The 18,401-nt window shown below is 39.1% G+C and overlaps 2 protein-coding genes across 2 annotated transcripts; both read left to right on the forward strand.

Annotated features, from left to right (window-relative positions):
* The first annotated feature begins 1,537 nt into the window (after positions 1 to 1,537).
* LOC118209288 (olfactory receptor 4C6-like) lies at positions 1,538 to 3,773 on the forward strand. The gene is made up of 2 exons (XM_035384506.1): positions 1,538 to 1,557; positions 1,985 to 3,773. Exon 2 carries the CDS (start codon positions 1,991 to 1,993, stop codon positions 2,939 to 2,941), a length of 951 nt encoding a protein of 316 aa, XP_035240397.1. The 5' UTR covers positions 1,538 to 1,557; positions 1,985 to 1,990; the 3' UTR covers positions 2,942 to 3,773.
* A 5,622-nt stretch (positions 3,774 to 9,395) lies between these two features.
* LOC118210098 (olfactory receptor 1496-like) lies at positions 9,396 to 14,014 on the forward strand. The gene is made up of 3 exons (XM_035385968.1): positions 9,396 to 9,469; positions 9,644 to 9,692; positions 12,171 to 14,014. The coding sequence occupies exon 3, from the start codon at positions 12,195 to 12,197 to the stop codon at positions 13,134 to 13,136; it is 942 nt and encodes a 313-aa protein (XP_035241859.1). The 5' UTR covers positions 9,396 to 9,469; positions 9,644 to 9,692; positions 12,171 to 12,194; the 3' UTR covers positions 13,137 to 14,014.
* Positions 14,015 to 18,401: the final 4,387 nt, after the last annotated feature.

Below are 18,401 nucleotides of genomic sequence, written 5' to 3' on the forward strand. Positions count from 1 at the left end.
AACCATAAAAACAACATGTAACCCGTTAAAATAGCGTTAATTCATTGGTTTAACTTCGTCCTCAATTTCACATAGTCTTTCATGGAAATAAACATCCCAACCATCATCATTGTCCTTAGAATGAAGTATGGCATTAAGTGGTACTTCTACTAATAACATTTATCTTTTAAACATGTTTCTGAACTAGTACTGCTGGTGACGAAACAGCCGGAATTTTGCAAAATGTAGTTGTGGTTTTCAAATGCAAATTTGGCTTTATTGTGGATCAATTCGACATACATAGTTCATATTTTTAATTGGGGTTTAGCGCCACAAAAAACGTTTCTTATGGATTTATAGACTCTTTTCTAGGAAGTCTTAAAAACAAGACCACTCCCACTCTTAATGAGAGATGGGAATATGTTGGATACCTCATAGGTATTGATTGGTCAGAGCTGTAACGTCACATGTTGATGTGCATTTTTACTTGGTTGTGTCACTATAAAAGAGTCAACAGGAGAAATATCACTTTCAGCCACCAAGATGTGATGTATGACCACAGAACGTTTCGCTGAAGGCAAATATTCTTTCAAAAGAATCAGGTATTTACCTAAAGATTTGTCAGGCTAGTAGAATATTTATTATCTATATTTTCCTAAACCTTTCTCAGTCATGTTTATCAGTGATATTGTATCAATCTTGTTCCTTTGTTCATTCTACACAGGATTTTTTAAAACAAGAACATCAATTATGATTTACCATTTTTCTACCATTTTTTACCATTTCTGTTACAGCTGAATTGAAGCCATAAGTGTGATCGCTGATTTCTTGATGAGTACATTTTAATGAAGCAAAGTACTGTATGCTCTTTATTCCACTTTTATTTGTTCATTTAATCAATCATGCATTTTGCAGTGTAAAGAGAACATGTTAAGATCAATCATGCCCTTCCTAAATAATTTGCAAAGGATGTTCTCACTAAAAAAAAAATGAATAGGCTTTAGGGTAGCACTGTTATAGGGTGGGTAGCACTGTCGCCTCACAGCAAGAAGGTTGTGGGTTCAAATCTCGGCTTAAGGCCTTTCTGTGGGGGGTTTGCATGTTCTCCCTGTGTCCGTGAATGGTGTGTGTGCACCTGTGATAGATTGGCGGCTTGTTCAGGGTGTATTCCTGCCTCTCGCTGGGATAGGCTCCAGCACCCCCCGCGACCCTGCTGAGGATAAGCGGGTATAGATAATGGATGGATGAACTTGGTGGGGGTGGAGGAAGGTCTTTGGTTCGAATCCCAGCTGGGGCCCCCCTGTATGAAGCCTTCATGCTTTCCCTGTACCCATGTCGGCCTTCTCAGGGTACCCCAGCTTCCTCCCCCAGGACAAATAACATGCAGCTTAGGTGAATTAGAGAGTCTAAATTGACCCTAGTTGTATGTGTGTGTGTTTGTGAGTGAAGTGTGTGTGTGTGTGTGTGTGTGTGTGTGTGTGTGTGCACTCTGAGATGACCTGGTGAACTGTCCAGGGTGTGTTCAACGGATGCTGGAATAGGCTCCAGCACCCCGTGACCCTGACCAGGAATAAGCAGGTATGACGGATGGACGGATGGATGGTGTACAGTGCTGGTGCCCTCAAAACTGTAGGCTAGTCATGAGCCTAGATGGGCTGACTGATCTATTCGCATCTTTATATAATGTAATACGATTAAAGATACATAAAATTATTTATTATAATTTTAAGTCAGAATTGGTAAAAATAAATAAAAAGTATAAAATTTGCATGGCCTCCTTGGCCAAATGTAACAGGATGACATGCTAATTTCATTCTCACCAGTACAATGCCAAGCTTGTTTCCAAATTATGTTCTCTTGTAAACTGCATATAAATTAAAAAGCTCTTCAATGTAGGGGCTTCTTCAACACCATATGTTGATTTAATTCAGAATCAGTATGATATAAGTCCTCAATTTGAAACAAATCCTCACATTCTTCTCCACCTCACTTACTCTACATCCAGGTGACCATGGAAAATGTATCAGCTGTGACATCCTTCATTTTGACAGCATACACTGAACTGGAAGATCACAGATATTTATACTTCATATGTTTCCTTCTTTTGTACATTGTGATATTATTGGACAATTTAATTCTTATTGTAGTCATATGTACTGAGAAAAGTCTTCATGAACCTATGCATTTGTTTATATGTAGCTTATCAGTTAATGGAGTGTGTGGTAGTACTGTTTTTTTTCCATCTGTGCTTAGTCATTTGTTATCTCAGAATTATGAAATATCTCTGCCCTTCTGTCTACTACAGATATACTGTATAATCTCATATGCTTTAGTTGAATTTACTATTTTAGCAGTGATGAGCTATGACCGTTATGCTGCTATCTGTCACCCATTACACTATCACCTCCTCATGTCCCCTAGAAAGGTTTCTGCAGCCATTGTATTATCCTGGGTTGTTCCCTGTGTTTACTATGCATTTTTTTTCATATTATCAACTGCCCAACTGCCATTCTGTGAAAGACATATAGAAAAAATGTATTGTATGTATTTTGAATTAGTTAAACTGTCTTGCTTTGATACAACAACTTTGCGAATTTTAGGACCAGTATCATTTATTGTTTGTCCTAGTCCTCAGATCGTCATGATATTATTTTCCTATGCATGTATACTCAGAGTCTGCCTGTCTGCTTCTAAAGAATCTCAAGCCAAAGCTCTTCAAACATGCACCCCACACTTACTGGCTGTGATTAATTTTTCTGTGGGATGCTTATTTGAGGTCATCCAGAGTCGTTTTAACATGAGTCATATACCGCATCAAGCTCGCATATTCCTATCCCTACACATGGGCATATTTCCCCTATTGTTAAATCCTGTCATTTATGGAATTAGCATTCAAGCCATTAAAGTTCAGATTTTCAAATTGCTTAGTAGTAAAAAAAGAAGTGAAACCCACTCATGGTGATGATTTAAAAATATATTCTCTTTCTGTTATTTAAATATGGTTCGTAAGGCTGAACCCTGTATCACTGGGGTTTCCAGATTCCAGATTTGGGCACAAATGTCTAGTTTTTTATTATTTGTACAGGTTTGGGTTTTGGTCCCAAATGGACAATATAAACACCCGGTATGAATAACTAAAAGTTGACAGGGAGTTTGTAATGAAGTTCTTCCATCTCCACTGTTTTTTTCCTAATTAGCCCCCCCCCCCACCTCGCCCACTTCATGATCAAGCATCCCACTGCCCCCCCGGTCAGCGAACCCGAACCTCGCCTGTGTGCACATGTTTGATATTCAATTTTGATAAATTATAAATTTGGCAACCCTACGTATCACAAAGTAATATAAAAGGACCTGTAAAATTAAAACCCACTGAAATATTGAAAATGTCTTGTCTGGGTTTGTAAAGTATTAAAGTGTAGCCTCCCATAATACCTTTCCTTGCCCCATTACTGGAGGACTCTCTCTCTGGTCAGGACGATTCATTCTCTCTGCTGCCCACATGTGGACCAGCCCCTACAGCATGGTGTTGGCGACATGCCTGACACTGAGCTCCAATGCTTCACAGCTAGAGAGCTGATCTAGGATCAGTTCTGTCTTCAAATACGAAATGTGTGTATGTATTATAACTACACAATTTATAAAATAAGTCTATTTACAATACTGTACTATGAGGTTACTGTTTACATCTGTGGCAAATAAATAAAATGAATGAATTCAAAAATGTTAAGTATGTGTGCAGAAAATTACCTCGCAATGTTCCAGATAATGTCAACAAGTGAGGAAACTGCAACAATACCAAGAAATCCTTGGTCATTGTAAGGCTGTGGATGGCTGGCACATAAACCTTTTTGCACAGATCATGCCAAATCTGCCCAATCCTTGCCCATTTAGGGAGTACCTTATATAAAGCTTTATAACTTCAGTTGGGAGCATCACACAGACTTGATAAATGCCTTAAATGAAGCAGGACATTTGCACCATTTACAATACTAACTTAGATTTGTTTATATCCACGGCCATGCCCATGAAAACTGATTTACAAGTGGAAGCCATATAGTTTTGCTAAGTAAACATTTTTTGAGAATTATTGAGGAACAGACTCCAGAGATTATTTGTAGCCTAATTTGGTGACAACAGGCCAAACTGCCGCGGACTAATTGAAAAATTTCAGTTTAGCAAAAAATTTAAAATAGCAGAAAATTTTGCGAAATTCAATCTGAAATTAAATAGAATTTTGAATCTAGACCACACGCTTCAGGAATTATGGGCCAAAATGTAAATTCCTGGGTTACAGTGCTACCATCTGGCCACTAGACATCATTGCAATAACCTGAGTAGTGGAAGGAATAGGAAATTACCTGCCAAGTCTCAAAGCTCCCCAAACTCGGAAATTTGTCAAAGCTTGTGTTTTGCTTGTAGAATCTAGCAGATCCATTGCTGTGTCTGGCCTTTAGCTGACAATTGTTCTGCAGTTCAATAAAATACTTTTCAATATCTGGTTCCATTGCACTGATACGATCAGAGTCCAGCGAAACAAGCTAAGGTACTGAAACAATTTCAGTTTTTCTGGAGCAAGTATTTGCGCAGTAGAAACCATTCCTTTACAAATTTGCCTTCGGAATACGACCTCAGTCTTTTAGTGATTAGTTCACTCACTACGTAACTTGCCTCTGTGACACTGTCCAGTTCCTTTTTTTAAGCCGCAGGAAAGACGCTTGTTGTGCATCAAGAATATTCTACAACGCCTTGATTTTCTTCTTCGCTCCATTCCTTCAAGAGTAGCATATCATGCATGTCTGCAGGTGTAATGTCTCTCAAGATTGCTCTTTTTGAGAACGACGAGAGCTTCTCCACAAATTAAGCAAACAGGCTTGCCTTTCACTTCCACAGAAAAGCAGTACTCTGTCCATTTCTCTTTAAAAACACGACCTTAAGCATCAACTTTTCTTCGCTTCGCTTCTTTCCCAATCCGCACACTTGAGATATGCCTATTTGATGGCTTGCACGAGTGACGTTGATACATTTTAATAAGATGATGAAACTGTTGCCATTGTACTGTCTTTCGTATTTCTTAATCTTCAAAGGCAAATTTTATTTTGTTTTGCAAATGGAAAAGGCAAATTTTATTTTGTTTTGCAAATGGATGTTATGTTATAACCGACTATTTCTTTGTGTTGAAAACAGGAAACGTATACTGGCTATATCAAATCTAGAAAACATCCAGCATCCGTATACGGCCCATGGGCCACAGGTTCCCCACCCCAGCACTACAGAATGGAGTTGGGGACTTGCCCAACACGGAGCTCAGTTATCCAACGCTTCACAGCTAGAGGGCTGATCTAGGATCCGTTCAGTCTCCTAGCTCATAATGGATGAGCTCAGAGTTCAACTCTAATTCATAGTTTATAACTGTAGCTTGTAAATTGGTGGATAGACTCCCAGAACTGGTCTATATGGTAAAATGTATGTTAAGAATGATTGTGCACAAAAATTTGTATCTCGACAGTTTCAGATGTGACAGGCTGTAAATGACTTAAAGAATTGAATACATTTAAAGAAATGGGATTATATAATGTACCAACTAGGGTTTTAATAGATGCAGGAAATATTATTACTCCTAATGTTACACATGTAATTAATATATATATACATACATACATACAGGTTGGAAAGGTCCCAGATGAATTTAAACACTCAAGAGTAATCCCACTGCACAAAAAGGAAATAAACTATATCTGGCTATATGTGATTTTAATCTGATGTACATTCTTAATTGAAAAAATCATACTTAATCAAATTAATGAATACATTTTAAGTAATACCATTTCGTGTGATTTGCAATCAGGTTTTCAGAAAATATCACTCCACTGATGCATGTCTTCTGTATTTAACTGATCTTTATAAACAGAAAAGAGGTTGATGGAAGGAAGTTCTGCAGTTTAGCCATACTGGCCTAACAAAAAAGCATTTGATACAGTTGACCATGGGATATTAATTGATAAATTCCAGGCTAGCGGTTTTAGTAGATAAGTTTTAAGATGGGTTTATTCATATTTGTCAAATCAGACACAGGCAGTGGATGTTCTTGGGACTCCAAGACCAAGACCCATAGGGTGCGGGGTACCACAGGGAACTGTCTTGGGTCCACTCTGTCTTGGGTCCACGTGTGCTCTTCTTTTTAGCTGCGACTGCAGCTCTATAGCGCTGTCTGTCGGTCGGTCGGTCGGTCGGTCCACAAAAAGTGTCCCACCCCGTAGCTGCCACAGTTTTCACCCCAGGTGTCTGAAATTTGGCATGGGCAGGCAGAGCTGAGTAACTTTCAATGCCGATTGACCAAGAGGGGGAATGGCGATGGGCGTGGACTATCACAAAAAGGCGTATAACTCCCGAATGGATTCACACACTTGCACAAGATTTTGTGGAAAAGTTGGTCATGAGCCAAAGAAGAGGTCACACGTTTGTGTGAGGGTTTGAGAGGGGGCGTGGCGATGGGCATAGCCTATCACAAAAAGGCGCATAACTCCCGAATGGATTCACAGATTTGCACAAGATTTTGTGGAAAGGTTGGTCATGAGCCAAAGAAGAGGTCACGTGTTTGTGTGAGGATGTGTGCGTGGATGCACGCACACATGGATGTATGCGCGTGTGCGGTCGCAGCTATTGCGGATTTGCGCATGTCATTTTACATTAATTACTTAAAGGCAGCATGTTCTTATCACCTTTTCCCATGAGCTAATGGCTTGTACCTCCTAGTATACCATGAAGACAAAACAGCTGTTGAAAAATTACTGAGAAAAAAAAGTGGAAATACAAAATCTGGGTAGACGGCTTTCCGATAATCAACTCTCACTGCATCTCAAAAAACTGAAATCATAATATTTGGTTCCAACTTTAAGCTTGGGAAATCACCAGGATTCAATGTCAAAGCTGGGAACTCCCAGATTATTGCTGAACCATCTGTTAATTATATGGGATGTGTCTGAGACAATTGTCTTTCTGGCGAAAGTATGGCTTTAAAAGCCATTACTAAAATAAATCAGAAGACTCTTGCTCTAAAGCTTTATTTTTGGAAAAAGCAACACAACAAATGTTAGCATCGGCTTTGATACAAAGGCACTTTCATTATGCTGCTTGTTTGCAGCATTAAAGGTCCCGAAGCACAGAGTTGCCTCCATCATTCTTCAATGGAAGAAGTTTTGAACCGCCAGGACTCTTCCTATAGTTGGGTGCCTGGCCAAACTGAGCAATCGAGGGAGAAGGGCCTTAGTCAGGGAGGTGACCAAGAACCCGATAGCCACTCTGACAGAGCTCCAGAGTTCCTATGTGGAGATGGGAGAATCTTCCAGAAGAACAACCATCTCTGCAGCACTCCACCAATCAGGCCTTTATGGTAGAGTGGCCAGATGAAAGCCACTCCTCAGTAAAAGGCACATGACAGGCCGCTTGGAGTTTGCCAAAAGGCACTTAAAGTACTCTCAGACCATGAGAAACAACATTCTCTGGTCTGATGAAACTAAGATTGAACTCTTTGGCCACAATGGCAAGCGTCACGTCTGGAGGAAACCAGGCACCGCTGTGACACCATCCCTACGCTGAAGCATGGTGGTGGCAGCATCAGGCTGTGGGGATGTTTTTCAGCAGCAGGAACTGGGAGACTAGTCAGGACCGAGGGAAAGATGAACGGAGCAGAGTACAGAGAGATCCTTGATGAAAGCCTGCGCCAGAGCGCTCAGGACCTCAGACTGGGGCGAAGCTTCACCTTCCAACAGGACAACGACCATAAGCACACAGCTAAGACAACACAGGAGTGGCTTTGGGGCAAGTCTGTGAATGTTCTTGAGTGGCCCAGCCAGACCCTGGACTTGAACTCGAACAAACATCACTGGAGAGACATGAAAATAGCTGTGCAGCAATGCTCCCCACCCAACCTGACAGAGCTTGAGACGATCTGTAGAGAAGAATGGGAGAAATACCCCAAATACAGGTGTGCCAAGCTTGTAGCGTCATACCCAAGAAGACTCGAGGCTGTAATCGCTGCCAAAGGTGCCTCAACAAAGTGCTGAGTAAAGGTTCTGAATACTTATGTAAATGTAATATTTCAGTTTTTATTTTTAATAAATTTGCTAAAATTTCTAAACCTGTTTTCGCTTTGTCATTGTGGAGTATAGTGTGTAGATTGATGATAATAAAAATTAATGTAATCCATTTTATAATAAGGTTGTAACGTAACAGTGTGGAAAATTGAAGGGGTCTGAATACTTCCCGAAGGCATTATACATTTTACATTGCACAAAAAGGTTGTATGGAGTATCCACATCATAGAGCCATGTCAATACAACATACCATTGCTTTATAGTGCACAGAAATATCAGTAGAGTGCTTGGTAGATATATGCTCTGAGAACTGAAATGGTTAAATAAAACTGTTTTCTTTTAGTGTGATGACACTGGAACCAATTCAACCAATAAATAACCGTTTAACAACAACAAACTATTAAATAAAAATACATTTATATTATATATAACTATGAGATAAAACGACTACTACTTATATATTTTTGCCACAAATGTGAATGATTAGTCTTCAAGCTACTGAAACAGGTGAAAAACTGCCAACAGAATTTCAATGTTTCAAACACAGTTTCAGAATAACTGTAGGCTTTGTAATGCCTGTAAAACAATGGTTATATTCCTATAGTTATAATCGTCAATATAGTAATGGAATGTATACATAGTAACATTTGTACATCATCACACAAACCGTAAAAACAACATGTAACCCGTTAAAATAGCATCAATTCATTAGTTTCACTTTGCCCTCAGTTTTACGTCGTCTTTCATGGAAATAAACATCCCCAGTGCACTTTTACCTCCAGACCATTATCGTTGTCCTTAGAATGAAGTATGGCATTAAGTGGTACTTCTACTAATAACATTTATTTTTGAAACATGTTTCTGAAGTATTAGAACTGCAAGCTCTGTGCTTTGTGTGTGTTTTCACCAGCTAGTATTGCTGGTGACGGAACAGCCAACATTTTCCAAAATGTAGTCGTAGTTTTCAAATGTAAATTTGGTTTTATTGTGGGTCAATTCGACATATTTGACAGACACAAGTCTCCACTGCATAACAACAAAAATAAAAAATGGAGGGAGTGTTTTACGATGCTAATTGTCGTCATCCAGGTTTAATGAGTTAACATTTTTAGCGCCACAAAAAACTTCTCTTATGGACTCTAGACAATTTCTCGAAAGTTTGAAAAACAAGACCACTCTTAATGAGAGATGGGAATATGTTGGATACCTCACAGGTATTGATTGGTCAGAGCTGTAACGTCACACGTTGGTGTCTATTTTTTTACATGGTTGTGTTGTTATAAAAGACTCAAAGGGAGAAATATCACTTTCAGTCATCCAGATGTGGTGTACGACTACACAACTGGACAGACCCAAGTCTTTTCTCTGAAGGCAAAAAACCCATTCAAAAGAAACAGGTATTTACCTAAATATTTGTCGGACTGTTTGTTATCCATATTTTTCTAAACCATTCATAGTCACGTTTATCAGTGATATTGTATCAAGCTTTGTTCATTCTAAAAGATGTTTTAAAACAAGAAAATCAATTATAATCATGTAATGGTATATAAGAAATTATTTTTCTGTTACAGTTAAATTGAAATATCTGATTTCTTCATGACTACATTTTAATGAAGCAAGGTACTGTATGCTCTTTTTTTCCACCTGAAATTGTAAAATGCATCCTTGATTACATGAACAGTGTAAAGAAAACATAAGCCGCGTTTCCACCGCAGGAACTTTACCCCGCAACTAGGAACCTTTTGAGGAACTCAGTGCGTTAACATTTCTGATTGGTCGAGTACTCGCAGCATTTTTTTGTGTTTGTTTTCAGCCGCCATGTTTAAAAATATGCAGCCGCAAACCAATTTATTTTCATAATAACGCCAACGTCTTGGAATTATAACGTGTGCTCTTCTGTTCTTTTCTTGCTTTAATAGCCTATTCGTTTTATAAATTTTTTTTATAAAAAGCATTCGTGCTGGGACAGCATATTACGTACCAAAACATTCAAACGGATTAATTCGGTTGCTGAATATTTTCTTCTGGATTTTCTTTGTTAGCCTGTTGTAATTGACTTAACGTAACGTTTGATACAGTTATGTGAGGTATGTGGTAGTTCTGCGTAATTCACATTGGTGATACAATAAAAGCAAACTGGAAATCACCTTCCGCACTTTTTGTCAGGGTAAAATGACAGGTTAATTCTAGTAATCGTACCTTTAGCTTTTTCAGACTGCTGTAATTTTACTCTGCCATTCTTCAATTCCACAAAAAGACCAGGAAGACTATGGACTAATTTTTGGTGCATGGTTCGCATCTGGAGGGCACACTTCGCTGCTCGGCTAGCAGTAACTTCGAAGGAAAGCAAACGGTGGCTGTACCACTACTAATTTAAATTTTCACACAAGTCCGAGTTTTCGTTCTGTTCTTGTCATTTTGCAATTTGCGATATGGAATTGACGATGAGAAAGTAATCAAACAGCAAAATGTTTACAACGTGTGCATGTTTTCTGCTGTTGTTGCCAGTTATATTGGAAACGTGAATGCATTCTGTCGCTTCGGATGTCAAGACATGAAAACGAATGTTCGCATAAAATCATAATGAATGTGTTTGAGAGGATATATAAAACAGTTACAATCTGACTATTGGCATGTTATATCCCATTTGTTGCATAACAACGGTCCAAGTTCAACTACCAACAACAGTTTTGCTTGGCAACTTTAAAATATGCCCAAACGGCTGCAGAAGAATATTTCAATTCCAGGTGATTAAATCGATAAAAAAAATAAAAAAATACAAAAGTAACCATATATAATCATTGTTGGTAACCCGTTGTATATAAGTGGAATAAACTCCTCTGGGCTGTCCCGGTTATTAGAAAAAAATGTAGGCTACTTCGGTGGTAGTATGGGGTTACAGAAGAAATCATAGGCCAGATGGACCGACGACAACGTCGTTTTTTCATACGTCAGTGGGCTAATTTGCCTAATCTTCGCGGGACTTTAGACCGCGGTGGAAACGCAGACAACCATGGGCTAAAGGAACCTTTTAGTTCCTTGAAAAGTAGTTCCTGGGACTAAAAGTTCCGGGTAATTTCGGTGGAAACGCAGCTATATAAAGATCATTCATCCATCCATCCATCCATCCATTATCTATACCTGCTTATCCTGAGCAGGGTTGCGGGGGGTGCTGGAGCCTATCACTGCGTGCATTGGGCGAGAGGCAGGAGTACACCCTGGACAGGTCGCCAATCTATTGAGGGGCACACACACCATTTAGAGTCTCCAATCAGCCTATCTGCATGTCTGCATGTCTTTGGATTGTGGGAGGAAACCAGAGTACACGGAGGAAACCCACGTGGACACGGGGAGAACATACAAACTCTGCACAGAAAGGCCCCAAGTCGAAATTCGAACCCACAACCTTCTTGCTTGCTTGACAGTGCTACCCACTGCACCACCGTGCCGCCCAAGATCATTCATGTCCTTCCTAAATAATTTGCAAGGGATGTTCTCACTAAAGAACAAAATGAAACAGAGGCTTTACAAATAGGTATAAAATATAAAAAATATGGAGGACATGACCCTGGTGGGGGTGGCTTGATGGTGCGATAGGTAGCACTGTTATAAGAAGGTCCTTGGTTCGAATCCCAGCCGGGGCCCCCCTGTGAGAAGCCTGCGTGCTTTCCCCGTACCCATGTCGGCCTTCTCTGGGTAACCCAGCTTCCTCCCCCAGCCCAAATGACATGCAGTTTTAGGTGAATTGGAGAGTCTAAATTGCCTCTAGTTGTGTGAGTGTGTGTTTGTGAGTGAATAGTGTGTGCGTGTGTTCTGCGATGAACTGGCAAACTGTCCAGGGTGGAACTCACCAAGCTGATTTTGTGAAGGAAAAAGTAACTTTACATGGCCTCCTAAGCTAAATTTAAAAGGATGGCATGCTAATTTCATTCTTATCAGTACAATTTCAAGCTTGTTTCCAAATTATGTTCTTATATAAATGGTGTATAAATGAAAAGCTTGTCAGTGTAAGTGCATCTCCAACACCATATGTTGATTTAATTCAGTGTCAGTAGGATGTAAGTTCTCAGTTCAAAACCCTCATATTCTTCTCCACAGCACTGACTCTACATCCAGGTGACCATGGCAAATGTATCAGCAGTGACGTCATTCATTTTGACGGCCTACACTGAACTGGAAGCTCACAGATATTTATACTTCGCAGGTTTCCTTTTTTTGTACATTGTGATATTATTGGTCAATTTAGTCCTTATTGTAGTAATATTGTCTGAGAAAAGTCTGCATGGACCTATGTATTTGTTTATATGTAACTTATCAGTTAATGGGGTGTGTGGTAGTACATTTATATTACCATCTGTGCTTAGCCATTTGCTATCTCATAATTATGAAATATCTCTGTCCTTTTGTCTATTACAGATATACTGCATATTCCTGTATGGTATAGTTGAATTTACTATTTTAGCACTGATGAGCTATGACCGTTATGTTGCTATCTGTCACCCGTTACACTATCACCTCCTCATGTCCCCTAGAAAGGTTACTGCAGCCATTGTATTATCCTGGGTTGTTCCCTGTGTTTACTTTGCCCTTTATTTAATATTAACAACTGTCCGATTGTCATTCTGTGACAGGTATATAGAAAAAATGTATTGTATGAATTTCGAATTAGTTAAACTGTCTTGCCGTGAGACAAGCTTCATACGATTTTTAGGAGCAGTATTACTTCTTGTTTGCCCTAGTCCTCAGATCGTCATGATATTATTTTCCTATGCATGTATACTAAGAGTATGCCTGACTGCTTCTAAGGAATCTCAAGCCAAAGGTATTCAAACATGCACCCCACACTTACTGTCTGTGATTAATCTTTCTGTGGGATGCTTATATGAGGTCGTTCAGGGTCGTTTCAACATGAGTCATATACCTCTTCAAGCTCGCATATTCCTTTCCCTACACACGAGCATAGTTCCCCCATTGTTTAATCCTCTTGTTTATGGAATTAGCATTCAAGCAATTAAAGTTCAGATTATCAAATTTCTTAGTAGTAAAAAAAGTGAAACCCACTAATGGTGATGATTAAAAAAATATATTCTCTTTCTGTTATTTAAATATAGTTAGTAAAGCTGAACCTTGTATCACAGTGTACTTTTTGTGACAGGATCATAGAAAGGGTGTATTGTATTAGCTTTGAATTACTCAAACTGTCCTGTCTTGAAATCTCTACTCAGACCAATGTTGGCTTTGTTGTAACTATTTTTTTAATTGTTCCACAGCTGCTCATGATATTATTTTCCTATGCACAAATCCTCAGAATCTGCCTGTTTGCTTCTAAGGAATCTCAGACCAAAGCTATGCAAACATGCACCCCACACTTACTGTCTGTGATTAATTATTCAGTAGGATGTTTTTTTGAAATTATTTCAAATTATCTGACATTAAGTCATTTCAACACAGGTCAAGTACCATATAAAGCTCGCATATTCTTATTCCTTTACTTCCTGATCATTCCCCCATTGTTTAATCCTGTCATTTATGGAGTTAGCATTACAGCCATAAGAGCTCAGATTTTAAAACTCTTCACCACTAAAAATAAGTTAAATCCACGACAGGTGAGGATGAAGTAGCCTCATGCCTACTACTTTTACACATTTTTAAGCCAAATGCCTAAATGAGCTATAACATTCTTTATAGATAAGCAAGCATTGGTACAGAAATGATCACATTTTAATCAAATGATCAAAAATATCTTTCTATTTTACAGGGATAGGACTTATTTGGGTATTGGCCCAATTGGGCAAGGGACAGATCAATAAGCTGGTCTTAACCAATCACATAGTGGCACTCCTTATTGTCGAGCCCTGCAACCATTGCCTTATAATGTAACACCACCTGATACTCTGTAAAATCAATCAGGTTGTAGGATGTTTTAAATAAAACTTTACTTGATTCTGTCATTGTATATTCTTCCTCAGTAATTTTTCTTTACAGAACACATTTCCTTGTGTTACTTCATAGCCATCCGACAGTGTTGAGCAGTAATTAAATGCATTTTCATGTGGGCTGAGCTGGTGCCAATGGCTGAATCCCATTTGTTTGGCTCATTCAGTTTTTGAATGACACAACTGTCCAGCCAACGTGGCCAACCGTTCATTTCAGTGTGGTGGGCCTGGGTGAAGATCTCCTACCCACATGTATAAATAATAACTTAATCCGCGTTTCCAATGCAGGAACTTTACCCCGGAACTAGGAACCTTTTGAGGAACTCAGTGCGTTTCCACCGCAGGAACTAGGGTCTAAATTTAGTTCCTGGGGCTTTATTTTACCCCCCAAAAATTTCCTGCTCGGGGGGTAGTACTTTCCGAAAGTACAGGAACATTTTGGGTGGAGCTTGCAGCGCTGAACATTTCTGATTGGTCGAGTAGGCCTACTCGCAGCATTTTTTTGTATTTATTTAACCACCATGTTTGAAAATATGCAGCCGCAAACCAATTTATTTTCATAATAACTTCAAATCAAGCTTGTATGTTATGCGGCGCAGTAGCCTAGTTTTGCACTTTTGTACGTCGCTTTGGATAAAAGCGTCTGCCAAATGAATGTAATGTAATGTAATGTAATGTTTTGGTTATAGCCTGCCAATGTCTTGAAATTATAATGTGTGGTCTTCTGTTCTTTTCTTGCTTTAGTATTCATTTTATAAAATGCTAAGCATTCGTGCTGGGACAGCATATTACGTAGGCTACCAAAACATTCAAACGGATTAATTTGGTTGCTGAATATTTTCTTCCGGATTTTCTTTGTTAGCCCGTTGTAATTGACTCAAAACGTTTGATACAGTTATGCGAGGTATGCAGTAGTTCTGCATAATTAACATTGGTGATACAGTAAAAGCAAACTGGAAATCACCTTCCGCACTTTTTGTCAGGGTAAAATAGCAGGTTAATTCTAGTAATCGTCCCTTTAGCTTTTTCAGACTGCCGTAATTTTACTCCATTTTACTGCCATTCTTCAATTCCACGAAAAGACCAGGAAGACTATGGACTAATTTACGGTGCATGGTTCGCATCTGGAGGGCACACTTCGCTGCTCGGCTAGCAGTAACTTCGAAGGAAAGCAAACGGTGGCTGTACCACTACTAATTTAAATGTTCACGCAAGTCCGAATTTTCATTCTATTCTTGTCATTTTGCGATTAGCCTATATGGAATTGACGATGAGAAAGTAATCAAACAGCAAATTGTTTACAACGTGTGCATGTTTTCTGCTGTTGTTGCCAGTTATATTGGAAACGTGAATGCATTCTGTCGCTTCGGATGTCAAGACATGAAAGCGAATGTTCGCATAAAAACATAATGAATGTGTTTGAGAGGATATATAAAACAGTTACAATCTGACTATTGGCCTGTTATATCCTATTTGTTGCATAACAACGGTCAAAGTTCAACTACCAACGACAGTTTTGCTTGACAACGGTAAAATATGCCCAAACGGCTGCAGAAGAATATTTCAATTCCAGGTGATTAAATCGATAAAAATCAATAAATACAGAAGTAACCATATACAGTCATTGTTAGTCATGGTAGTCCGTTGTATATAAGTGGAATAAACCCCTCCGGGCTGTCCCGGTTATTAGAAAATAATGTAGGCTACTTCGGTGGTAGTATGGGGTTACAGAAGAAATCATAGGACAGATGGACGGACGACAACGTTGCTTTTTCATACGTCAGTGGGCTAATTTGCCTAATCTTCACGGGACTTTAGACCGCGGTGGAAACGCAGACAAGCATGGGCTGAAGGAACCTTTTAGTTCCTGTTAAAGTAGTTCCTGGTAATTTTGGTGGAAACGCGGCTTTATTGAGAACCACTGGCCTACATCAATGCTCACATGCCCTGTATCGATTGCATAAGAAGCAATTTTGACCAAATGCAAGCAGTCTGAGCTTTAGTTAGGTAAACCATGGCGTACTACTCAGCAAAAGATAAACTGTATTCAATCAACATTTATCCTTCACATTGACTCATATTAAGGACATATTTACAAAGGATCTTCTTTCCAGCACAAGATCAACATGCCTATTCATAAGAGGAGACATCGTAAGCATGTTAGAGTTGGGGAGAGTCACAGTTTTCGGATTTTGATAATTTATCAGACAATATCTAGCCTTTACATGAACCATAAAAACAACATGTAACCCGTTAAAATAGCGTTAATTCATTGGTTTAACTTCGTCCTCAATTTCACATAGTCTTTCATGGAAATAAACATCCCAACCATCATCATTGTCCTTAGAATGAAGTATGGCATTAAGTGGTACTTCTACTAATAACATTTATCTTTTAAACATGTTTCTGAACTAGTACTGCTGGTGACGAAACAGCCGGAATTTTGCAAAATGTAGTTGTGGTTTTCAAATGCAAATTTGGCTTTATTGTGGATCAATTCGACATACATAGTTCAGGGTAAAATAGCGCCACAAAAAACGTTTCTTATGGATTTATAGACTCTTTTCTAGGAAGTCTTAAAAACAAGACCACTCCCACTCTTAATGAGAGATGGGAATATGTTGGATACCTCATAGGTATTGATTGGTCAGAGCTGTAACGTCACATGTTGATGTGCATTTTTACTTGGTTGTGTCACTATAAAAGAGTCAACAGGAGAAATATCACTTTCAGCCACCAAGATGTGATGTATGACCACAGAACGTTTCGCTGAAGGCAAATATTCTTTCAAAAGAATCAGGTATTTACCTAAAAATTTGTCAGGCTAGTAGAATATTTATTATCTATATTTTCCTAAACCTTTCTCAGTCATGTTTATCAGTGATATTGTATCAATCTTGTTCCTTTGTTCATTCTACACAGGATTTTTAAAAACAAGAACATCAATTATGATTTACCATTTTTCTACCATTTTTTACCATTTCTGTTACAGCTGAATTGAAGCCATAAGTGTGATCGCTGATTTCTTGATGAGTACATTTTAATGAAGCAAAGTACTGTATGCTCTTTATTCCACTTTTATTTGTTCATTTAATCAATCATGCATTTTGCAGTGTAAAGAGAACATGTTAAGATCAATCATGCCCTCACTAAAAAACAAAATGAATAGGTTTTAGGATAGCACTGTTATAGGGTGGGTAGCACTGTCACCTCACAGCAAGAAGGTTGTGGGTTCAAATCTCGGCTTAAGGCCTTTCTGTGGGGGGTTTGCATGTTCTCCCTGTGTCCGTGAATGATGTGTGTGCACCTGTGATAGATTGGCGGCTTGTTCAGGGTGTATTCCTGCCTCTCGCTGGGATAGGCTCCAGCACCCCCCGCGACCCTGCTGAGGATAAGCGGGTATAGATAATGGATGGATGAACTTGGTGGGGGTGGAGGAAGGTCTTTGGTTCGAATCCCAGCTGGGGCCCCCCTGTATGAAGCCTTCATGCTTTCCCTGTACCCATGTCGGCCTTCTCAGGGTACCCCAGCTTCCTCCCCCAGGCCAAATAACATGCAGCTTAGGTGAATTAGAGAGTCTAAATTGACCCTAGTTGTATGTGTGTGTGTTTGTGAGTGAAGTGTGTGTGTGTGTGTGTGTGTGTGTGTGTGTGTGTGTGTGCACTCTGAGATGACCTGGTGAACTGTCCAGGGTGTGTTCAACGCATGCTGGAATAGGCTCCAGCACCCCGTGACCCTGACCAGGAATAAGCAGGTATGACGGATGGACGGATGGATGGTGTACAGTGCTGTTGCCCTCAAAACTGTAGGCTAGTCATGAGCCTAGATGGGCTGACTGATCTATTCGCATCTTTATATAATGTAATACGATTAAAGATACATAAAATTATTTATTATAATTTTAAGTCAGAATTGGTAAAAATAAATAAAAAGTATAAAATTTGCATGGCCTCCTTGGCCAAATGTAACAGGATGACATGCTAATTTCATTCTCACCAGTACAATGCCAAGCTTGTTTCCAAATTATGTTCTCTTGTAAACTGCATATAAATTAAAAAGCTCTTCAATGTAAGGGCTTCTTCAACACCATATGTTGATTTAATTCAGAATCAGTAAGATATAAGTCCTCAATTTGAAACAAATCCTCACATTCTTCTCCACCTCACTTACTCTACATCCAGGTGACCATGGAAAATGTATCAGCTGTGACATCCTTCATTTTGACAGCATACGCTGAACTGGAAGATCACAGATATTTATACTTCATATGTTTCCTTCTTTTGTACATTGTGATATTATTGGACAATTTAATTCTTATTGTAGTCATATGTACTGAGAAAAGTCTTCATGAACCTATGCATTTGTTTATATGTAGCTTATCAGTTAATGGAGT

Source organism: Anguilla anguilla, chromosome 12, assembly GCF_013347855.1.
Source record: "Anguilla anguilla isolate fAngAng1 chromosome 12, fAngAng1.pri, whole genome shotgun sequence".
NCBI classification, from domain to species: domain Eukaryota; kingdom Metazoa; phylum Chordata; class Actinopteri; order Anguilliformes; family Anguillidae; genus Anguilla; species Anguilla anguilla.